The sequence below is a fragment of the Acipenser ruthenus genome, chromosome 12 (assembly GCF_902713425.1).
Source record: "Acipenser ruthenus chromosome 12, fAciRut3.2 maternal haplotype, whole genome shotgun sequence".
NCBI classification, from domain to species: domain Eukaryota; kingdom Metazoa; phylum Chordata; class Actinopteri; order Acipenseriformes; family Acipenseridae; genus Acipenser; species Acipenser ruthenus.
This window is the reverse complement of record NC_081200.1, coordinates 17,634,455-17,654,772: the sequence shown is the minus strand read 5'-3', so window position 1 is coordinate 17,654,772 and position 20,318 is coordinate 17,634,455. Positions and strand designations below refer to the sequence as shown.

Below are 20,318 nucleotides of genomic sequence, written 5' to 3'. Positions count from 1 at the left end.
AATAAACTAAAGGAAAACGTAGCTTGTTGTGATTACTAACGGCTTAGTGAACTCAACATGCATGTGTGGCTTCACCAGCAAAAAATGCTGTGTTGTTGTGCAGCCGCAGCTTCCTGCCGTGTCACATTACTACTAAAAGGGATAGGAACATGATGTCACAAGTGGGCGGAGTTAGCAAGCAGTGGAGCCATTTCTGGAACCCGTAGAGCACTTTAACAGTGCACTCGCAATGCTTTTAACGTATTCGTGCTTGGCCTGGCAAAATGTTTCTTGACATAATCAAGCATTAATTCGCATAAATAACAGTCAGTCACTTTATATTAACGATATTTTGTATTGTTATTAAAAAATACCAGTATATCGTAGCGCTGCAACACAGCATCGCCGCAATGTATTCAGTACTGAGTGGGCTCCACAAATGGCGCCTTTAATGGAGTACCGAACTGCATCACGGGATTGACTGTCCTATCCTTCTTTATATAGTCCTAGGGATCCAACAGGTAGGTGAGGCGCAGAGCTCACGACATCCTTCGATCTGATTGGTTCTGTCAGAATGCGTTGTTTTGCTAGCTGAGTTGTGCATTGGCCGTGTACAATTTGTCCCTGAAATACTGTTTTTGATTGGCGGTTTCTTTGTGATCTCGCAAGTGATTGGTTTACCTGAGCTTCGCTGGTCGACTCCTCCTCTTCCGGACTGACGCTCGGTGGTTGAAGAGAGACGGCTGTAGAAAGCTGATCGCGCTAATAGTATTAAACGAGTTGATATGTTTTTCTAAATTTCAAAAGCTATTTAAGTAAATGCTTAAAATTGTATTCGCTCAAAAATATACATTGCATTTTGATTTAATAGAATTTTGATGTGGCGAAAACCTAATTCTCTTCAGTAAGGTAAGGAACGTGTTATTATTTGTTGTATTCTGTTTTCAGCATACGGTACATACATATTTATTTAAAAAATAGCCTTTTGGTTCCACAAATAGAATGTTTTGTTGACTTGAAAACAAAGTTGCAAACAAATCTACTCGTAAGCAGTATGGGGGTTGCTTGGTGTGCTCTGTAGATGTTTACATTTTTTTTTCTTTACCGTGTCACATTTTCAATAATCGCTCACCTCAAAATACGTCATGATGTATAACTAATAATATGTTTGCAGTGATTAGTTTAGAGGCCATTCCATTTAACTGAAGTAAATAAAATGCTCCAACAAAGTGGCTACAGGCGCCAATGCTGGATGAAGACTCGTTGTTGCGGTACAATACAGAGTATTGCCTATTTCGTAGTGTCGGTCTGTCAACTATTTAAATATAGCAATTTTCTTGCTAATATCGAATATGTTGAACGACTGCCCTTTTAAAGTTTTAGCCCTTGTAAACTTTGTATTCCGAAATTTCAGGGACATTTGAATTGGTTCAGAAAACATCGCAAACCCAAACGAAAAACACAGAGCTTAAAAAAAGCCAGACATTTTCCAGATATTTAAATTGTATTGAAAACGTGCATTCACTGGAATTAAACCACCGTACGCGAGTACTTAAAATGTTGTTGTGGGGCTCTGTGCAGAGTATTGTCGTTGTTAGAAACTACTGGTGTTATTAGGAAAAATTATTGTCAAATTATGCTTCGAAAATGATAGATCTCCTAATTTGCCTCGTTCGTGACATGACTGCAGTTTAAATGCACAAAGCAGTTGGCTATTACAGTTAGAGCATCGGTAATCCGGACTGCATCTGTACAGCACAACAGAAAATACAGTACCGCTGCTTTCTTTTCTTGCGACCAGAACAGAAGCCACTTAAAGCCCCGGATTGTATCACAAAACACCAGTAAATGTAGATGATTGTGAGTAAACGAAGGCAGCAGAACTTCTTGGCTGACTACCAGATTTAATCCAGTAGTAATATGTTCAGGTACCAAGGTAGTTACCTCATTACTTAGAAGTCGTGGTTTGACGTCTTGATCTGTATTGCAGATCAAGACAGTATACAAATTGCAGTTCACAAATACAGCGCTGTGATGGGTCGGGGTACTGGTGGAATGGATTCTCCGTGATGTTGGAGAGTTTCTGGATCAGGGTTGTCATTTTGTCCCAAATCATGATAGAACCTTCTGTTCAGCTTCAGAAGATGTTAATCCAGCATCTCAGTACCCAGCTCTGTGAAGGTCTGTTCTGGTGAGGTGTGAAGGAGTTAGGCATGTCTGATTTTATAGAAGGTGTGGCCAGCTCCCCAGTAAAACACATCCATGTGAAGAGACAATCCCATTCAGATTTGGTTTGTTTAGGGTTGTAATTTAATCTAAAGTAAAATCCAACAACTGTGTTAAATGTTGGTCTGAGATTGTGGATGGTGGCAGATTTTCAATTTTATTGACAGCACAATCTTTTTACATTAACATATATTAATTTATACAGAGAAATGGAAAGTGGAACTGCTTGATATGGAAAGATACATAATCTGTTCACTGTTTGTCAAACAGAATTGGGATTTCACAGTAACTAATCTAATGTAATAAATTGCTAAAATTGTGCTTTCACGAAAGTCTTGCATTTCAAATATTTACCCCTGGTTTCACAGACCCTGATAAGCACTTATATTGGACTACCTATATTCTGTAAAGTAGTCTAAGCCTGATTCACACAGGACTGAAAATCCAAACAGGTGGTTTTGGAATATTTACTGATATCTGTGAAAATTAGTCCCTTGCGAACCATCCATTTATTTTTATCGCAGATAATAATTCTCAGAGGTCCTCCAATTTAATTTTTTAAAATTTTTTATACAGAACAGCAGGACCTTCTGTAAAATTTCAAACTTCTGTGTCTTTTTATTCCTGTTCGAATCACCCATGTCAGTGTTGTTAGAATTGATACAGCATTTCTGGGGGTATTCGCTTCAAAGCGAACAATACCAGCCTTTACAATAAACATCATATAATAAAATCTACAACACAACTATTAGGCATCTGAAGATATGTATGCAAATACATATCACAAGGATGAAAGGTTATTCATTTCTAACTTTTGGAAAAGAAGGTGCAATGAAATGAGGTATTTACACCCAGTTCATTGTATACAAATCATGCACAAAAGCACCTTCTCTAGCCACAACATCCCATTTCATTTTGAATTTACCGACTTGATGAAAACTAATCCATGTCTGGGAGGTTACTAGACGTCCTCTGAGGAACACTGATTTTTAGTCATTTTAATGTTTGTGCTAATCGTGTCGATAAAGCGATATAGCTTACAGGGTCCTGCAGATAAAAAAAAAAAAAAGTATATATGTGTGTGTATATTCTCGTAGTATAAACTCAAACTCCAGTAGCAAATACTCTCCTGTGTATCTATCTGTCTGTCTCAGTCTGTCTGTCTGTCTGTCTGTCTTTCTGTCTATCTATCTATCTAAAACAGGTCAGTTTTAAGCAGCAGGTTGCAGTGGACAAGAACTTAAACTTAAAACCAACGAAGAGGGGGGGAAAAAAAGGTGTTTGGTTGGTGAGGTCAAATACTAAAACCCAAAGAAATTGTATTTTTGCCTCAGATAATACATCTCTGTCAACTATTTTAAAGAGAAATACCTTGGTTGTGCAGAAGAATATTTATTTAAATTAACCTTAAACCTTAAATTAAAATTCACTAAGTGTTTCTTTCTAAAAAAAATAAGAAGACTCCTATTGCATAGCAGTTTTCACAGTGTATAAGTAACAAGCTCAGGTGTGTCTTATTAAAACTGGGAATGAATAAAACTGCTTAGCTCTTATTGATGATTTCTGTGTGGATCTGTCTTGTCTTTTTGCAGATTTTCTGTTACAATCTGAAGATGAGCTCCCAGCAATTTCCAAGGTCTGGAGTTCCAGCATCTGGCTTGGGGTCAGCACAAACAATGGGAGGCAACACTGGCCTGGCCCCTGGAAACCCTCAGAGCACAGGTAACACCCTCGCACCAACCTTGCTTGTGTTTAATTAACAGGATCGGCGCTCATCCTGACCAGTTTTGAACCAAACTTATCTTGCTCAGGGCTAGGATCAGAACTTCATTCAATATATAGAACACCTTACAGGGACTGGGCATACTTGTTTTGTAATCTGAGATCATTTGATTTTCTAAGTTACAGCTGCATAGAGACAGTACAGGTGGTGTCCAGTGAACAGTGCAACATCATTTTTGGCCTCTGGCTATAGTAGTGATATATTGGTTTTTACATTTCCATTTTATTTCATGTTTACAGACCACTCAATCTGATACAACATTCTCCTAAAGTTGTGCTACCGGAAATGCTTTGTTTTTGGTCACAAAAAACATTTGTGGTAAGGGATGAATGTCACTTACAAGCTTGTTTCTTTGCTTCTCTGTCTCAGGGATGGGGGACGAAGGTAGCCGGGATTCAGACCATGGCCCTCGTGATCACTCTTCCACTGGCGGGGGCTCCTTACCCTTACGAGATGAGAAGCAGGAGACGGTGGTGGTGAGACCCTACCCACAGGTCCAAACTCATGGACAGCCTCTAACACTGGCTCAGCACCACACATTACCAACAGGCACGGCCGTCACCGTCACTGCCCCTCCTGCTCACCTCACTCAAGCCATGCCCCTGTCCTTCCCTGAGGGGCTCATGAAGGTAAGAGACTTGCTGGGAATCTGATGCCATCTGAATAAAATGACATAACCATTTTGTGATTTAAGCTTAAGAAAGATTATTCAAATCCACTTTTGCTGTCTGACTGAAAGCTAGAAGTTTGAAATATAAATACATCATGTTGGGCTTTGGTACATACATCATTTTTAAATGCAGAGTGTATTCCATATTCAGTACTCAGCCAACCAAGTCTATAAACTCATGCAACATAAACTGTACGAAGACATGGCCATTCCTAAAAGCAATTGGGCTGGTCAGTGGACAGTTAATTTTTTAAAAATTATTCTATATACTGATACAGTGCCTTGCAAAAGTATTCAGACCCCTGACCAATTCTCTCATATTACTGAATTACAAATGGTACATTGAAATTTCGTTCTGTTTTGATATTTTATTTTAAAACACTGAAACTCAAAATCAATTATTGTAAGGTGACATTGGTTTTATGTTGGGAAATATTTTTAAGAAAAATAAAAAACTGAAATATTTTGCTTGCATAAGTATTCAACCCCCACACATTAATATTTGGTAGAGCCACCTTTCGCTGCAGTAACAGCTTTAAGTCTTTTGGGGTAAGTATGTACCAGCTTTGCACACAGTGTCGGAGTGATTTTGGCCCATTCTTCTTGGCAGATTTGCTCCAGGTTGTGCAGGTTGGTTGGACGACGCTTGTGGACCGCAATTTTCAAATAGTGCCACAGATTCTCAATGGGATTGAGATCAGGACTTTGACTGGGCCGCTGTAGGACATTCACCTTTTTGTTCTTGAGCCACTCCAATGTTGCTTAGGCCTTGTGCTTGGGGTCATTGTCCTGCTGAAAGGTGAATTTCCTCCCAAGCTTCAGGTTTTTAGCAGACTGAAGCAGGTTCTCTTGCAGTATTTCCCTGTATTTTGCTCCATCCATTCTTCCTTCAATTTTAACAAGATGCCCAGTCCCTGCTGATGAGAAGCATCCCCACAGCATGATGCTGCCACCACCATACTTCACTGTAGGGATGGTGTGTCTTGAGGCATGGGCAGAGTTAGGTTTGCGCCACACATAGCGCTTTGAGTTTTGGCCAAAAAGCTGTATCTTGGTCTCATCTGACCACAAAACCTTTTCCCACATCGCAGCTGGGTCACTCTCATGTTTTCTGGCAAACCAGACGTGCTTTCAGATGGTACTTTTTGAGTAACAGCTTCTTTCTTGCCACCCTCCCATACAGGCCAGTGTTATGCAGAGCTCTTGATATGATTGACTGGTGCACCATTACTCCACTCCCAGCCACTGAACTCTGTAGCTCCTTCAAAGTGATTGTTGGCCTCTCTGTGGCTTCTCTCACAAGTCTCCTTCTTGTTTGAGCGCTGAGTTTTGAGGGACGGCCTTTTCTTGGCAGTGCCTGGGTGGTGTGATACAGCTTCCACTTCCTGATTATTGATCCAACTGTGCTCACTGCGATATCCAAACACTTGGATATTATTTTGTACCCTTTCCCTAATCTATGCATTTGTATTACTTTATCTCTAACTTCTGTAGAATGCTCTTTGGTCTTCATTTTCCTTCAGATTCACAGCCTGACCAATGATCCTTCAACAGTGGGGTTTTTACTCAGAAAATGTGACGGCAACTTTAATGGTTCACAGGTGGAGGCCAATGGTAAGGTAATTGTGTCCTTGTTAGGGCAATTTCTTTCATCGGCGTAAACTGGGAGCTTCCACAGCACGGGTTGAATACTTATGCAGCAAGATATTTTAGTTTTTTATTTTTCGTAAAAAAAATATTTCCCAACATAAAACCAATGTCACCTTACAATAATTGATTTTAAGTTTCAGTGTTTTAAAATAAAATACCAAACAGAATGAAATTTCAATGTACCATTTGTAATTCAGTAATATGAGAGAATTGGTCAGGGGTCTGAATACTTTTGCAAGGCACTGTATATTTTAGTAATTGCAAATCCCATGACTTTTTTTAAAATGGATATTAATGGCTTGATATTAGTACTGGGACAAATATCTGAATATTTGAACAAATATTTTTTGACATGCACTTACTGCATCACCAGAAGTTGCACAACAGTTTAAAAAAAAAATGACAAATGAGAAAGAGCTCTTTGTGATAAGTGAGATTTAATATATATAAAAAACACAGAATCAACACAGCAGCTGTTGAGCCTCTATTTAAAAGTTTTAGACAGCAAAAGGTAAACAAACAAGATTATGCGCGCGCGCACACACACACAGCGATCTGTATGGAAAGCCATCTGGGTCGAGCCAGAATCTCATGGGACAGAAAAAAGGCAAGCATGTCATTCTGAAATGCCTCGCTTAAACATTGCCCAACTTTCTTGAAATGTTGTGCAGTGGTTTTTATATAGATTGTAAATATTATATATATATTTTTTTTGCAACTTTTTGTGAAGTGGAATGTAATAAACGAGAACCAAAACGGTGAGTTTTTTCCTCCCTTCATTTTACATTTTGTTTTATTTGAAGTGTTTAAAGTTAAACTTAAGTTTTCCTTTGCTTGTGCAGCTACAAAAAGGCACAAGTAAACCTAATGCTGTTACTTTATGAAAATGTGCGTGGCCACTGTTTACTGTGAAGAAACGGCAGTGGCAGGCAAAAAATAAATAAAATGCGGTGTCAACTTTATGCACTATTTATTTTGGGAATAAACAAAACAGCGTTTAACTTGAACTGCTATTTGGCATCCTTGGTTTTGTAGTTAATTCACTGGTGTAAAGTAAGGCCTACACAACTTTATTCTTTGCTCCTGGGATATTGTTCTACTTTAATGTGTTACATAGTGTAACATCTTGTTAAATAGACACACACAGGGTCCACGCCCCCCTGCCCCTGCTGCTATGCTGTCAGCCTGCTTTGAGAGCAATATAATGGATGTTATTGCTTTTTCGAAAACAAACGAATATCCCAGCAAATATGTAAATGAGCGAATATCCGAACATGAAAATCCCTTGTTCGTCCCAGCACTACTTGATGTCGGTCAACATGTGTTGTCAAGCTATAATGGATGTTGCACCTGCATTTGTTGCAGGAGATGTGAACGTTGCTTGATAGTAGCGTAAGCATTCATTGGAAAAATGCAATGTTAAATTAGTGTTACAGAACACCCTGCATTATGCAGCGTTTATATCGCAGCATTATATTTTTTTTAAACCTATTGCCGACTCTTTCAAATTGTAATCATAGCTCATAAATCAACTGGGGAATACATTTCTCAGCATTTACTCAGGAGTGTTCTCCAGGAGAAAAAACAATGTCTTCTGAGGATCGCAGTGTATCCAGATCGCACTCCTTCCTGCAGCACTGCTGCTTTTCTGCTCCCACAATAAGCCACTCATTTCAATCTGAACACCAGTATCCAAATTATTTGTATCCTCTGGTCCTACCTTAGAAGCCATGTGAGGTTCATACTTCATCTTCATACCTCTGTTCTTTCAAGAGTACTTGTAAGAAAATGTTTCCTATTCACACTGGTAACTGTAAGGACCCAAAACCAGGCTTTTTGCGGCAAACTGTATGTGGGACCAAAAATATGACTAGGAGTAGTAATTTGCATGATCGTCATAGACTTTTGGTGTGGAATCTAGTATAATTTTATCAATACAAAATATAAATCATCAACCACCGCACAAACAAGGAAGTAACGTGCAAAACTGGTTTGCTTCACTAAACTGATGTCTAAAAACTTGGTCTCACTTATATTAGGACTGTGCAATTCATATCGCCTGATGCCCGGGACAACAAGATTTGTGTGAGGGACAACAAGTTTTGCCGTTATACTTTGCCTTCTTGAATTAAAATGGCCAGTTATTGCTGTTTTGTCAAACCCAGATTTGACCAAAAAGTCTGACGCAGCTACTTTAGATCTCACGACTGAGCAATGGAAGCTAATGGCTGAGATACTACCTCTACTACAGCCTTTCGAACTGGCTACAGTACTTTTGAGTACAGAGAAAAACATTACAGCTAGTTCTTTGTACCCACTTGCAACAGGGATAAAACAGACTGATTTGAAGTTCCTGATGAAGAGGAGACGTCGTCTTCAAATTCAACTGATTTGCTAATTCCAGTTACAGTGGAGCAACATTTGAATGCCACAGGATATCTGAACATCATTGCCAATCAGGTGCATCCCTTCATGGCAGCAGTGTATCCATCTGCTAATGGATTTTTTTAGCAGGATAATGCCCCATGCCACAAGACTAGGATTGTCCAGGAATGGTTCCACGAACATGACGGTGAATTCAGCTTACTGCAATGGCCTGCCCAGTCACCAGATCTCAATCCAATTGAGCATCTGTGGGATGAGATGGAACGAGCTATTCGGAGTAGAGATCTACTACCTGCCAACTTGACACAACTGTGGGAAGCATTGGAGTCAACATGGGCCAGCATCCCTGTGGAACGCTTTCGACACCTTGTAGACTCCATGCCCCGACGAATTGAGGCTGTTCTGAGGGCAAAAGGGGGTGCAACTCAATATTAGGAAGGTGTTCCTAATGTTTTGTACACTCAGTGTGTTTATATATATACATATATATATATATGAGACACTGTTTGATTCTCTTAATGGAAGATTTTTTTTTCATTACATTAATACATTTGGTGGCACTACATAATTTATTAATATACAAATTACAATAGGTGTATTTTTATACTCCCGTTTGTTCTGGGCACCCACCAGGAATGTAAAAACGTGGCACATAAAAAATAAAATGACTTTCTTCTAAACTCTGACTTAAGACTGGCGATTTGTCATGCAGCTCAAGTACAAATTTGATAAATTACAAGAATTTTAAATATTGTATTTGTCCAATAATCACGATTATGGTGATATTTACAGACTCTGATCAATAGCTTAATGTCATTATCGTCCAACCCTACTGTACTGTACAACATTTTTTCGCCATGGAACTCAATATAATACTGGACATAGCATCCCTCAAAAGATCCCCCCAAAAGATCCCTCAACAAGGCGTCTGTGGGTCAAGTTTGACAAATAAAGAGAAAAGACTTCAATGAAAGTACTAGTTCTTCACTTATTTGTGGAAAGCATTTCTTACCGGTCCTCGGTAGCATCCCTACCGAGGACCAGCTGAGTTCCGGGAATAAGAGACAAACCGGTAAGGCACTGCTCCATTATTATTTCTTTCATCTTCAGAAATTTAGGAATCTTCATGTACTGGGTCGCTTTCATTTTTGCTGTCACTGTTGTACAAATTACTGTAATCCGAATACCTGTTGCTAGTATCACTATCATTTTCTGTCGTGTACTGAAACTGACGTCACTGAAACTTCGTAAGCGTTCGGAGTGTGCTTATCAATTTCCGGATTTATTGAGAAATTTCAGGCATTTTCATTCTATATTGGTCACCACGAGTTGTTTTTCAAAAAAGTCAGTGAAAATGTCATATTGAGTGCTTGCAACATGCAAAAGTTTGTATATACGGTGAAATTTACCCTTTTAATGTCCGAACCCTGCAATTGTACTGCACCGTGTGCAACACTGAAATGTTTTAACTGGTTGTTAGATGGTGCACTGTTTAGTTTTAGTGTGTGTGTGTTGTTTTTTTGTACTTGATGCAAGCAGCACTGTTAATGCTTTTAAATTTAAATTAATACAACAAATTTGTAAAAGCCAATGCAGCTGGAACTATTGTCTAAGTGTGGTTTTGGAAAGGAATGCAATAAAATGTTGCAAACAAGGGTTATTTCGAAATGAAACTTGTGTACAGTATTTCTTTATTTATCCGTGTTGAGCATATAGGAAAAAAATCAATTGTAAAAAAAAAAAAGTATTTTAAATAAAAAAAAAAAAGGTGTTCTCCTAAAATTGAAGTCTCAAAAAGGGGGTGAGTGACTTTTACGCCAGTGTGACCCTGTGGCAAAGTGGCTGCTGATTAGAAACAGGTGCAGAGGTGATGCAGTGCAGAAATAATCACACAAAAGGAAACTAATCCTGTTTGTTAAAAGGGTCTTATTTTGTAAAACTTGCGGTCTGGTGACGAAACAATAATCCTCCGGCAATACACGCCAATGTGTAAAGTACGGAAGGAAACGATAATAAATGGTTTGCAGACCAAGTAATACACGTTATCCGCCCCACAATACAATACACCAGTCCGGGTGCGTGCAGTAGTGTTGGTGGTGGGTGATAACAATTTAAACAGTGACTGTAGTGCAGTGTTGTTCCGGGTAGTGTTGGCCCAAGGCGACAGCTCTGGAGACATGTTAGCAGTCTAGTGAATTTACAAAAACAAAAAACAGTTACTAACAGCGACAAAAACAAACAAAACACTCATTAACTATTTTGCAGTACAATTGGGAACTCTCCCAGTCCTTCCAGTTCCTTGTCTCTCTGAACCAAACGAAGGAAAAGATTTACGATTCTCCGTCCCCTTTATGCTATCACGCATGACCCCTTGGTAAAAGAGTGCTGCTGTCTCTACTGTCTGCAGCTGCTACGTCGTTTCCCTTCCGGGTCAATACGTTCCTGCAACGGAGTCTCGTCTTCTTCCAGACTGACCGACTTCCCGGCCCGGAGAAAGAACTGTCAGGCCAGCCCGTCCAAGACTTCCCCTTTCGCCGCTTAGCGCCTCACAGGTCGGGAGGGAGATTTACAACCAAAACTCATATTTCTGTCACAGACCTATAGAACGGTACTTTTTTTTTGTAAATTAGCAAATAAGTGATTCTGCTTTCTTTAATACATGAACCTGACATTTTAATGCAGCAATCCAGTAAAGTTACAAAAAAAAACCCCACCGTAGTTGCTAAGGTATTAGTGGATTAGAAAACATTGTGTCGTGTAATTTTATAAAGTTATTTCTGAGACTACTTTGTGGTCAAGCATGTACTTGCTGGGATGTTTATATAAAAATAAAAATAAAACGTTTACTGTAGAAGCATTTCAAGACAAACTTTCCCTGGCAAGAAATGCAATATTCTTTTTCTTTCGATTTTAGTTTTGCTAACTTAGGTTGCCATTTACCATATTTACATATTTTAGATTTTGACCGCTATATTAAATCTATGTTTTTTTTACTAGATTTGAACAGAAGCGATATTAGATATTTATTGGACATGCACAATCCATCGATTTTGTGAAATTTAAAACATGAAGATTGACAAATATGTTTATGGTGATAGAAATGCAATGCTTATAGTGAGTATCTGTACAATATTCTATTTTAAAATTAAATACACAATCTCATGGCAATGTGTTTATGAATTAACATTAGAAGCCCGTTGGCGGTCATTTTGGTGGTTTTTGGTTTTAAAATGTAATTTTCTCCAGTCGTGTAACACATATGGGGCTGCACGTTCATGTACCTTTCTGTCCGTATGTATTAAATATTCTCACAAAGCGTGAAACGCGGAGTGCAGAAATAAAGGAGATATATTACATTATACCTAAAAGCCCCGGGAGCAGTCACATTGACGGCCACACATAAAACAATTGTATTTTCATTATACAGAATGGTATTCTACTTTATTATTTTTATTTACCAGTCCGTGCTGTGTTTAGCTGTAATTAGATTAGATTAGTATCTACTCTCTGCCTGAGTGAATGACTGACAGTCTTGTTTTTCAATCAGCCTTTTGAAAGGCTGGTGCCTGCTTGCCAGCTGCGTTGCTTTGGTCAGTCAGTTAGCATCGGGACCAGTGGAAATAAATACCAGAGACCGTGGAGTTTTACAACGCAACAAAATATGTAATTGATGTTTGGATCAGATGGCACGGAAGTATTCCGTGAAAGCTGGCTCCCGACGGTGGCCTGTTTAGGTGTTTTATAATGTATTGGACCCAACAGCCATCAACTCCTGGGTACTTTACAAAGAATGCACAGAGAAGAATTTACCAAGGAGAGAATATATTTTACGGTTAGCACAGGAACTTCGCAAGAAGCATTTGGAACAGAGAGAAACTGCCAAGCGTGTACCCACAGCTGAAGCTGGCAACCCCGGTGAGAGCCCTGCTGAGAGCCGCAAGAGACGCCAATGCCAGGTTGGCAAGTGCAATAAAAATGAAAACTTCAGACAGCTGTGCCCTGTGCAGAAAGGCGGCGTGGGGAAGCGCATTATCTGTATTGATTTGTGAACAGCCTTCGTTTCAAGGTAAAGGAATACCTTTTTGTCTAAAAAAAAAAAAGAAAAAGAAATTAAACTTTGTTATATAACTTCTTGTGCTGTGCGCTTCTGTAAAACGTTTTCTTCTAAGTTTATCTACGTTCAGTTGCTTTTTGTGCATCTGATGATAAACCGATTTGTTGTTAAAGTTAAAAATGTATTGCTATCGTTTTCAGTTTTATAAATGTGTTGTAAACCGATGTCTGTTCAGATGTTTTATGTAACGTACTCAATAAAAAAAAAAAAAACATCCGACTGTTCCTTGTTATACTATTTACAGTGTTTTGAATACAGACGTCAGAAAGACTGCTGAGGGGCTTCTTGGTATGAGTATATCTCCGGTCCTTCTAGTATTTTTCAGTGAGTAGTGCAGGGAAATAGTGTTATCGCCCCCCCCCCCCCCCCCCCCCCCCCCCCGCGCACACACGCAAAAAAAGCTGTCTTTGTATTGCTTATTATAGTTGTACTCTGTGATTTAAATGTACTATCAAATGTGTTCCAAACTGCAGTGAAAGGAACATTTCCTTAAAGTATGTTATACATTTGCTGAGGTGAGGTGGAATCACAGGGAACCTTTTGTGTATCTTGAATTTAGTGAACCATTCAAGGTACATGGCGATCTTCCCCTATTAATCATTAATTGATTGATTGTGTTCACTGTCAAATAAAACCAAAATCCTACAAGTTTATATTCTACTTTTTTGTGTGTGTTTTGTGCGACGGAGAGGGGGCAAGTAGATTTTTCTAGTATTTTGTCCCGATACGTATCACGATACAGTGAATTTAGCAAGAAACATAAAAATCACACAATTGTCTCATTTGCTTGTGCTGGTAAAGCTGTTTGGTCCAATAAGCTTTATGGCCAATTTTGCTTTTGTTTCCTGTCTATTCTTTCACGGTGCATTGGTTAGTTGTGAGGGGAAATGATTTATAGCAGCTCGAAGTGTGGCATTTACTTTGAAGTGATAATTATTATTTATTTCTTAGCAGACGCCCTTATCCAGGACGACTTAACAATTGTTACAAGATATCACATTATTTTTACATACAATTACATTTTTTTATTTTTTTTTTTATAAATTTAGTCGTTGCCAATTATTTTTCCCTATTTGGAATGCCCAATTATTTTTAGGCTCAGCTCACTGCTACCACCCCTGCACTGACTCGGGAGGGCGAAGACGAACACACACTGTCCTCCGAAGCGTGTGCCGTCAGCCGACCGCTTTTTTTCACACTGCGGACTCACCATGCAGCCACCCAAGAGCTACAGCGTCGGAGGACAACGCAGCTCTCGGGCAGCTTACAGGCAAGCCCGCAGGCGCCCGGCCAGACTACAGGGGTCGCTGGTGCGTGGCGAGCCGAGGACACCCTGGCCGACCTAACCCTCCCTCCCCCCGGGCGACACTCGGCCAATTGAGCGCCGCCCCCTGGGAGCTCCCGTCCTCTGTCGGCAAAGGAATAGCCTGGACTCGAACGTCCAGACTATAGAACGCATCCTGCACTCTACGCAAGTGCTTTTACTGGATGCGCCACTCGGGAGCCCCCTAATTACATTATTTTTTACATACAATTACCCATTTATATAGTTGGGTTTTTTACTGGAGCAGTGTCCCCCACCTGGGATTGAACCCACGACCCTCTGGTCAGGAGTCCAGAGCCCTAACCACTACTCAACACTGCTGCCCTTAATAATAGGAAAGCAAGTTTCAGGCTCGTGATCGGGAACCTTGGTGACTGAAGCTGGTCTTGATGACTCCTGAGACCTGGAAAACATAAAATGTTAGTCCCTGACTCACTGGAGAGCCGTGGCGGCGACTTTGATGCGGATGCAAACCCATAGGGGGAAGAGGATAGATGACCCGTCTTGCCAGACAGAATGGACTTGCAATTGTGCCCTTGAAAAGGAAAAGAATAGATATAGTGAGACCCCGTCGTTTAGGTTGGCATTGACTTTAGGGGTACCCTGAATAGGAAAATTTATATATATATATATATATATATATATATATATATATATATATATATATATATATATATATATATATATATATATATATATATAAAAAATATGGCAAAGTGGTTAAGAGTGTGCAAGTGATCAATGAACAGACAGACAGTTAGTTATAATCCAGGTGCAAAGTTGTTTAATGGGTTTGTATGTCCAGTGCCTGATGGCAAAACAAACAGTAAACAATAATAATGGTAAGTAATACAGCGGCGTGTATTACTTAATTTGTAATCCCCGGGTTTGTCCCAAAATTGTAATCCCTGGGTTTGTCCCAAAATAGGTCCCATTTATGGTACACCCACATGAACACAAAACACATACACAAGTCTGTTAGTGCAGGAGTAGTAGTTAGGGCTCTGGACTCTTGACTGGAGGGTCGGAGGTTCAATCCCAGGATGGGGGACACTGCTGCTGTACCCTTGAGCAAGGTACTTTACCTAGATTGCTCCAGTAAAAACCCAACTGTATAAATGGGTAATTGTATAAAAAAATTTAATAAATCTGATAACTGTATAATGTGAAATAATGTATAATGTGATATCTTGTAACAATTGTAAGTCGCCCTGGGTAAGGGTGTCTGCTAAGAAATAAATAATAATAACAAGTGCAGTGCTGTTCCGGGTTTGTGCTGGCCTCTGGCGACCGCTCCGGAACGTGTTAACTGTCTTAATAATAACAAGTAACAATTGGACAAAAACAAACACTCACGATACGGATACACAAAACACAGGTCCTTCCGGGTTCTTTTTCATAAACCAAAACGACGGAACAGATTACGTCGCTTCGACCCCTACTTATACCGTCACTCATGACCCCTTGGTAAATGAATGCAGCCTCTCCACTGATCCGCGGCTGCCACATTTCCCTTCCGGGTCGATGTACTGAAGCTCTGCGCCTTTTCTAAATGACCGACTTCCTTTTAACCCTAGGAACGAAGTGTCAGGCTAAGCAGTCCAGGGTACTCTGTTCCCGTTACTTAGCGCCCTCACAGGTCGGGAGGGAGATTTACCACCAAGAATCATTGTTTTTCTGTCACAGATTAGTATACAGTTATATAATAAAATAAGACTGGATAGACAGGTAACAAAAGATTTGATTAAAAGCATTATAGAGCATGAGCTGCTGCCGGACAGAATTATTTATGGCTGGGGGTCCCGCTGGCTAGAGATCCTGGAGCTGATAATGGCGGATGTCACAGGAAGTGTGGTGGTGGTGTTGTTGTTGTTGTTGTTGTTGTTTCTCCCAATTTGGAATATCCAAATTGTATTTTAGGCTCAGCTCACCGCTAACTCGGGAAAGGCGAAGACGAACACACTTCTTTTCACTCTGCAGGCCCGCCATGCAGCCAACCCAGAGCTACAGCGTCTGAGGACAACGCAGCTCTAGGCAGCTTACAGTCAAGCCCACAGGCGCCTGGCCAGTCTACAAGGGTTGCTGGTGCGCGATAATATTTTTGTTTGAATCTCCATAAAACTTCGCTTTATGCATATATAAAGACCACCTTCTTGTCACAGATTTGTGCCAGGGAACAATTTAGTGAGCAAAACGTTATTTATTTTAAAAACCAAACCAACCAACCAAAAGAAAAGCCATAGCTTAAAATTAAGTCACATGTTAAAGTTGTGTGAATGTGGGACCTTCTTTCTGTCATTTTCATTTAAATGCGGGCTATGTAGACAGCATGTATGGTCCAGTTTATTTTTGCTTATTAATAAACATGTTTTTATGCGACTTGCATAATCGGAAAGAAAATGTCTCGTGCTGCTAAATGCACCACCTGCAAGCCACCCAGGCATTGTCTTTCTTCTGGATGTCTTTGTAGTCGTTCAGTTTGCAATCATATAATAATGGATACTGCTGCACCTCATAAATGATCTTTTCGTAGTCTATTATTAACTTGCTTTGAGGTGTGACATGTTTTGAGGCGTGTGTTTGTGTGTCAAGGGTGTTTAACCTTGCTTCTGATTGGTCAGTTTCATTCCAGTCGTGTGGTGAAAAATAAATAAATAAATTTTGCGGCACCTCTAATTGTGTACAGTTGTAACATGGGGAAATAGCATGCTGCACCTCGCATGCTCAGTTAGTGAAGTCTTGATCTAACCGCATGCAAAACAGACGGCTCTTATGATTTACATACCATTTATTCTTCAGTAAAAATAAGTTTAAATTGCAGTGAGTTGGTTCTGCTATTTCCGATACTAAATTTGTACACACTCGCTCACGTTTGGTCACTGTCACAACTGTTGCATGAAACTGGGGTTACCGTATTCTGCTGGTGTTAAATACAGCATCTAGCTGCGCTTACAAGCATTTCTATTTGATGAAATGGTGGTGGTTGTTGTTCGATTATTTGTAGCGTCCTTCTCACACTTCAGTTTATTAAAACATGATGAAATTCATTTTTTTCCTCCTTACAGGCTGGCATCATAGCGCATTCATAAATATTGACACATGCTTTTTAAAGGAAAGGCAGAATTTTTGTGTTTCAGGCGCCAATCAGCCTAACCCCCAAAAATACGCTTAGTTTTTTTTCTTTTTGCATTTGCAACCATTTAGGTATAGTCTGGAGCCCTTTTTTAAATGCTGCAAATAATAATAAAACTGAAATAAAAAATGTGCATTTATTGGAAACACAAAACTTTCAAAAGTTCTAAATCTGACCAAAAAGGGAAAAATCTGTTTTCCTAAATGCATATTTTTTTAAAAAACAAATCAAGTTTTTTCTTGAGGAACACTGGTCTCTGGGATGCACAGGTAACACTTGTTAACACGCACAGATGTTGCAAATAGTTTTGAACTTTAATGTTTGTAGTGTAGCTTGTGTATATCAAGTTATACCTTCACGATTTGACAGTGTCTGTAACTGTGATGGAGAGATGAGTTGTATTCCCTGAATACTTGAGTCGAGCCTTACTCATTTTACACACAGTGTGACTCTTCTCAAGAACACTGAGTCCACACTGGATGTTATTTTTAAACCGACCAGAGCAGGTTGAATTTCACCGTCGCCATCATGAGGTTATCAACATTAATAACCCGCCTTTCATTCGGCTGCTGGCGGACTTGACAATAACACCTTTATGATTAGTAGGTGAGGTTGCTAGAGTACATGCTAATAAATAATACTCTCTAATTTATCAGTGTAGACACGAATTAATGCATGCACATGTTTGTGTTGGCAGATAATTTTACTAAAACAAAACAAGTGTATCGATACAGTGGTCGCTGTATTGATAATCATATTGTCAAGAGAAATATCATGTTTCACCATGATGAATCGGCACACCCCTAATGTAGACAGACTTAAATATTCAAGTTATCAGTAAAACCAGATAATGATTTTGGTTAACCACCAGTCCTAAATGTATTTATATATTTGTCACTTATGCACGTTTCAAAATGTTGCATTACGTTTGTCCTTCAACAAATTTCAAACATCTATTCCCTTAAACATTCAAGATAACGTCATTTTGAGTCTTTGTATGGGCTCCAAATTGCTGAGTGAGGATAATTTGTTTTAACATTTGTTCTTGTGTGCAGTCTCGTTTTCAAAATTAATTGAAACTGATGACAGTAATTTAAAGTGGGCAGTGGCACCCCCTGCACACAAGGAGAGTACATTTTCAGTCCTTTTTCTTCATTAGTTTTGGCATACTGGACAAGAGCTGTCTGGGACAAGGACACTGTCGTACGATTCCATGACTGTCCCAGTGAATGAGGATGGGCGGTTACCCTATCAGGTGAAATATTCCCTTTGAAAACACTATTGTCACTGTACACATGGTAACGCTGAATTGAGACTACTTATTTAGAAGTTTTAATTTTTGGAATACTGAATACCCTCTGCATGTAAATGCATGTATAGTTTTAAGTTTTATGCTTTAAATCAGGGGCTGTCAAACTGGGAAAAGGGGGTTGCAAAACAACCATAGCACAAGCAGGCCGCCTTGAACACATGCTCAGTTAAGTAGAGTTATGTTCTGATGCAGAATGTTTGTTCATGTATTTCCTGTTAATACTGTAAAAATCTGCATCAACATGTATCTTTAGTATATTAGTTATGGCTTTTGGCAGAGAAGTTTGAGAACTGTTTTTTTAAACAATGTTTTGATCAGTGTAGCAAAACCAGTAAAAGTGGATTTTCTTGGATTGCGTGTGACCTGTTTTGAAATGTATTACTAGTAAAAAGGACAAACGTTGCACATCATGAACATACACCACAAATATTATGAACAGTTTAAATGTAATACCTACTGGTTTTTCATATTACAGGGGTGAGACCCAACCCTCTGCACCTCCCCCCCGAAAATGTATATTTCAAACCCCCACCCAAAATGTCGTTCCCCCTGCATTGGCAATAAATCCCTCCGGTCAAGGCATGTCACACACCTATTTAGAGGTCTGGCAATTCTTGTTGGAGAGAGTTTATTTTGTTTGTTTCAGCCTGCCCTGAAGCCTACAATGCCTAGCCGCCCCATTGCCCCAGCACCAGCCTCCATTCAGGGTCACCTTCCCATGCCTCCCAAAGTCTCCGGTCATGTCACCGTTACCATGGAGAGCAGCATGCCTCAGGCCTCCGCCATTCCTGTGGCAACCATCAGCGGGCAGCAGGTGAGAGGCAGACAAGAGGGAAAGTGATAGCAGCAAGGAAGTGCAGAACCAGCTTTAATACTGCATGTTTAAATTCAGCTTGTACATTTCAAGTAGAACTGTGACACACCATCTGAAGCAAACACATTCTTGGGGACCCAAAAAATAATTTGAGACCAGAAATACTACATTGTAGATCACTTTTTTACTTTGTGTATTTTATTAATTCTGGACACAATTTACCTTTATCCACTAATCCCCTTCAAGACCTTATTACACTACAGTGACGCTGTTGGGAGACTGCAGAAGATGGCAAGTGTCCTACAGTTGCTATCTTCTGGTGTCCTGAGAGACAGTTGGTTATTTAAAGACCCTCTTTTTGTGTGCAATGTCCTCTGACGCTGGGGTCTCTTGTTTCTTCACAGGGTCACCCCAGTAACCTGCATCACATTATGGCAGCCAACATGCAGATGTCCATCATCCGGAGCAGCACCCCTGGACCTCCTCTGCACATTGGACCTTCAGCAGCACCCCAGCACACCTTCACCTCCCACTTACCCAGAGGTGAGCACGTGGGGTATTAGTAACACATACTTTTACAACACAGTTAATTTTTTTTTCTGTGTACCTGTAGCATATAAAATGTAAAGTTATTTATGAACTTGGAGTAGGCCAGGGCATTACACAACTTTTTTTCTTGGGTGCACGTTGTTTTTAAGAAAAAAACCTGCAATAAGCGATGGACAGTATAAACTCCCATATAATAACCTGACATTAAAAATGTCTCCCAATCACCAGTACAGTAATCAAAACAAACAAGCGTGTATGTGGTTAAAAATCTTTGACACTCATTACGCTAATAAAAAAAATGTACTCAAACGTATGAATGTAATAGAAAAGTAATGCAAGTGCAGAAATGTACAGAACAGGTAGGCTACATTACTGCAAA

At 39.7% G+C, this 20,318-nt stretch overlaps 1 protein-coding gene across 9 annotated transcripts in view; it reads left to right on the top strand.

The window, feature by feature from the left end:
* Positions 1-207: 207 nt before the first annotated feature.
* LOC117417275 (histone deacetylase complex subunit SAP130-like) overlaps positions 208-20,318 on the top strand; it is a 45,683-nt gene continuing 25,572 nt past the window's right edge. For 3 of the 9 annotated variants that reach the window (XM_034029294.3, XM_034029295.3, XM_034029293.3), the window contains exons 1-5: positions 677-888; positions 3,798-3,927; positions 4,358-4,617; positions 19,223-19,390; positions 19,795-19,933. In XM_034029294.3, the coding sequence (XP_033885185.1) occupies positions 3,819-3,927; positions 4,358-4,617; positions 19,223-19,390; positions 19,795-19,933 (676 nt within the window). In that variant the 5' untranslated portion in view covers positions 677-888; positions 3,798-3,818. Of the gene's footprint in view, positions 501-675; positions 889-3,377; positions 3,494-3,797; positions 3,928-4,357; positions 4,618-18,423; positions 18,520-19,222; positions 19,391-19,794; positions 19,934-20,318 lie in introns of those variants that run through there. The other 6 variants (XM_034029291.3, XM_034029289.3, XM_059034648.1 and 3 more) reach the window with 5 other exon arrangements.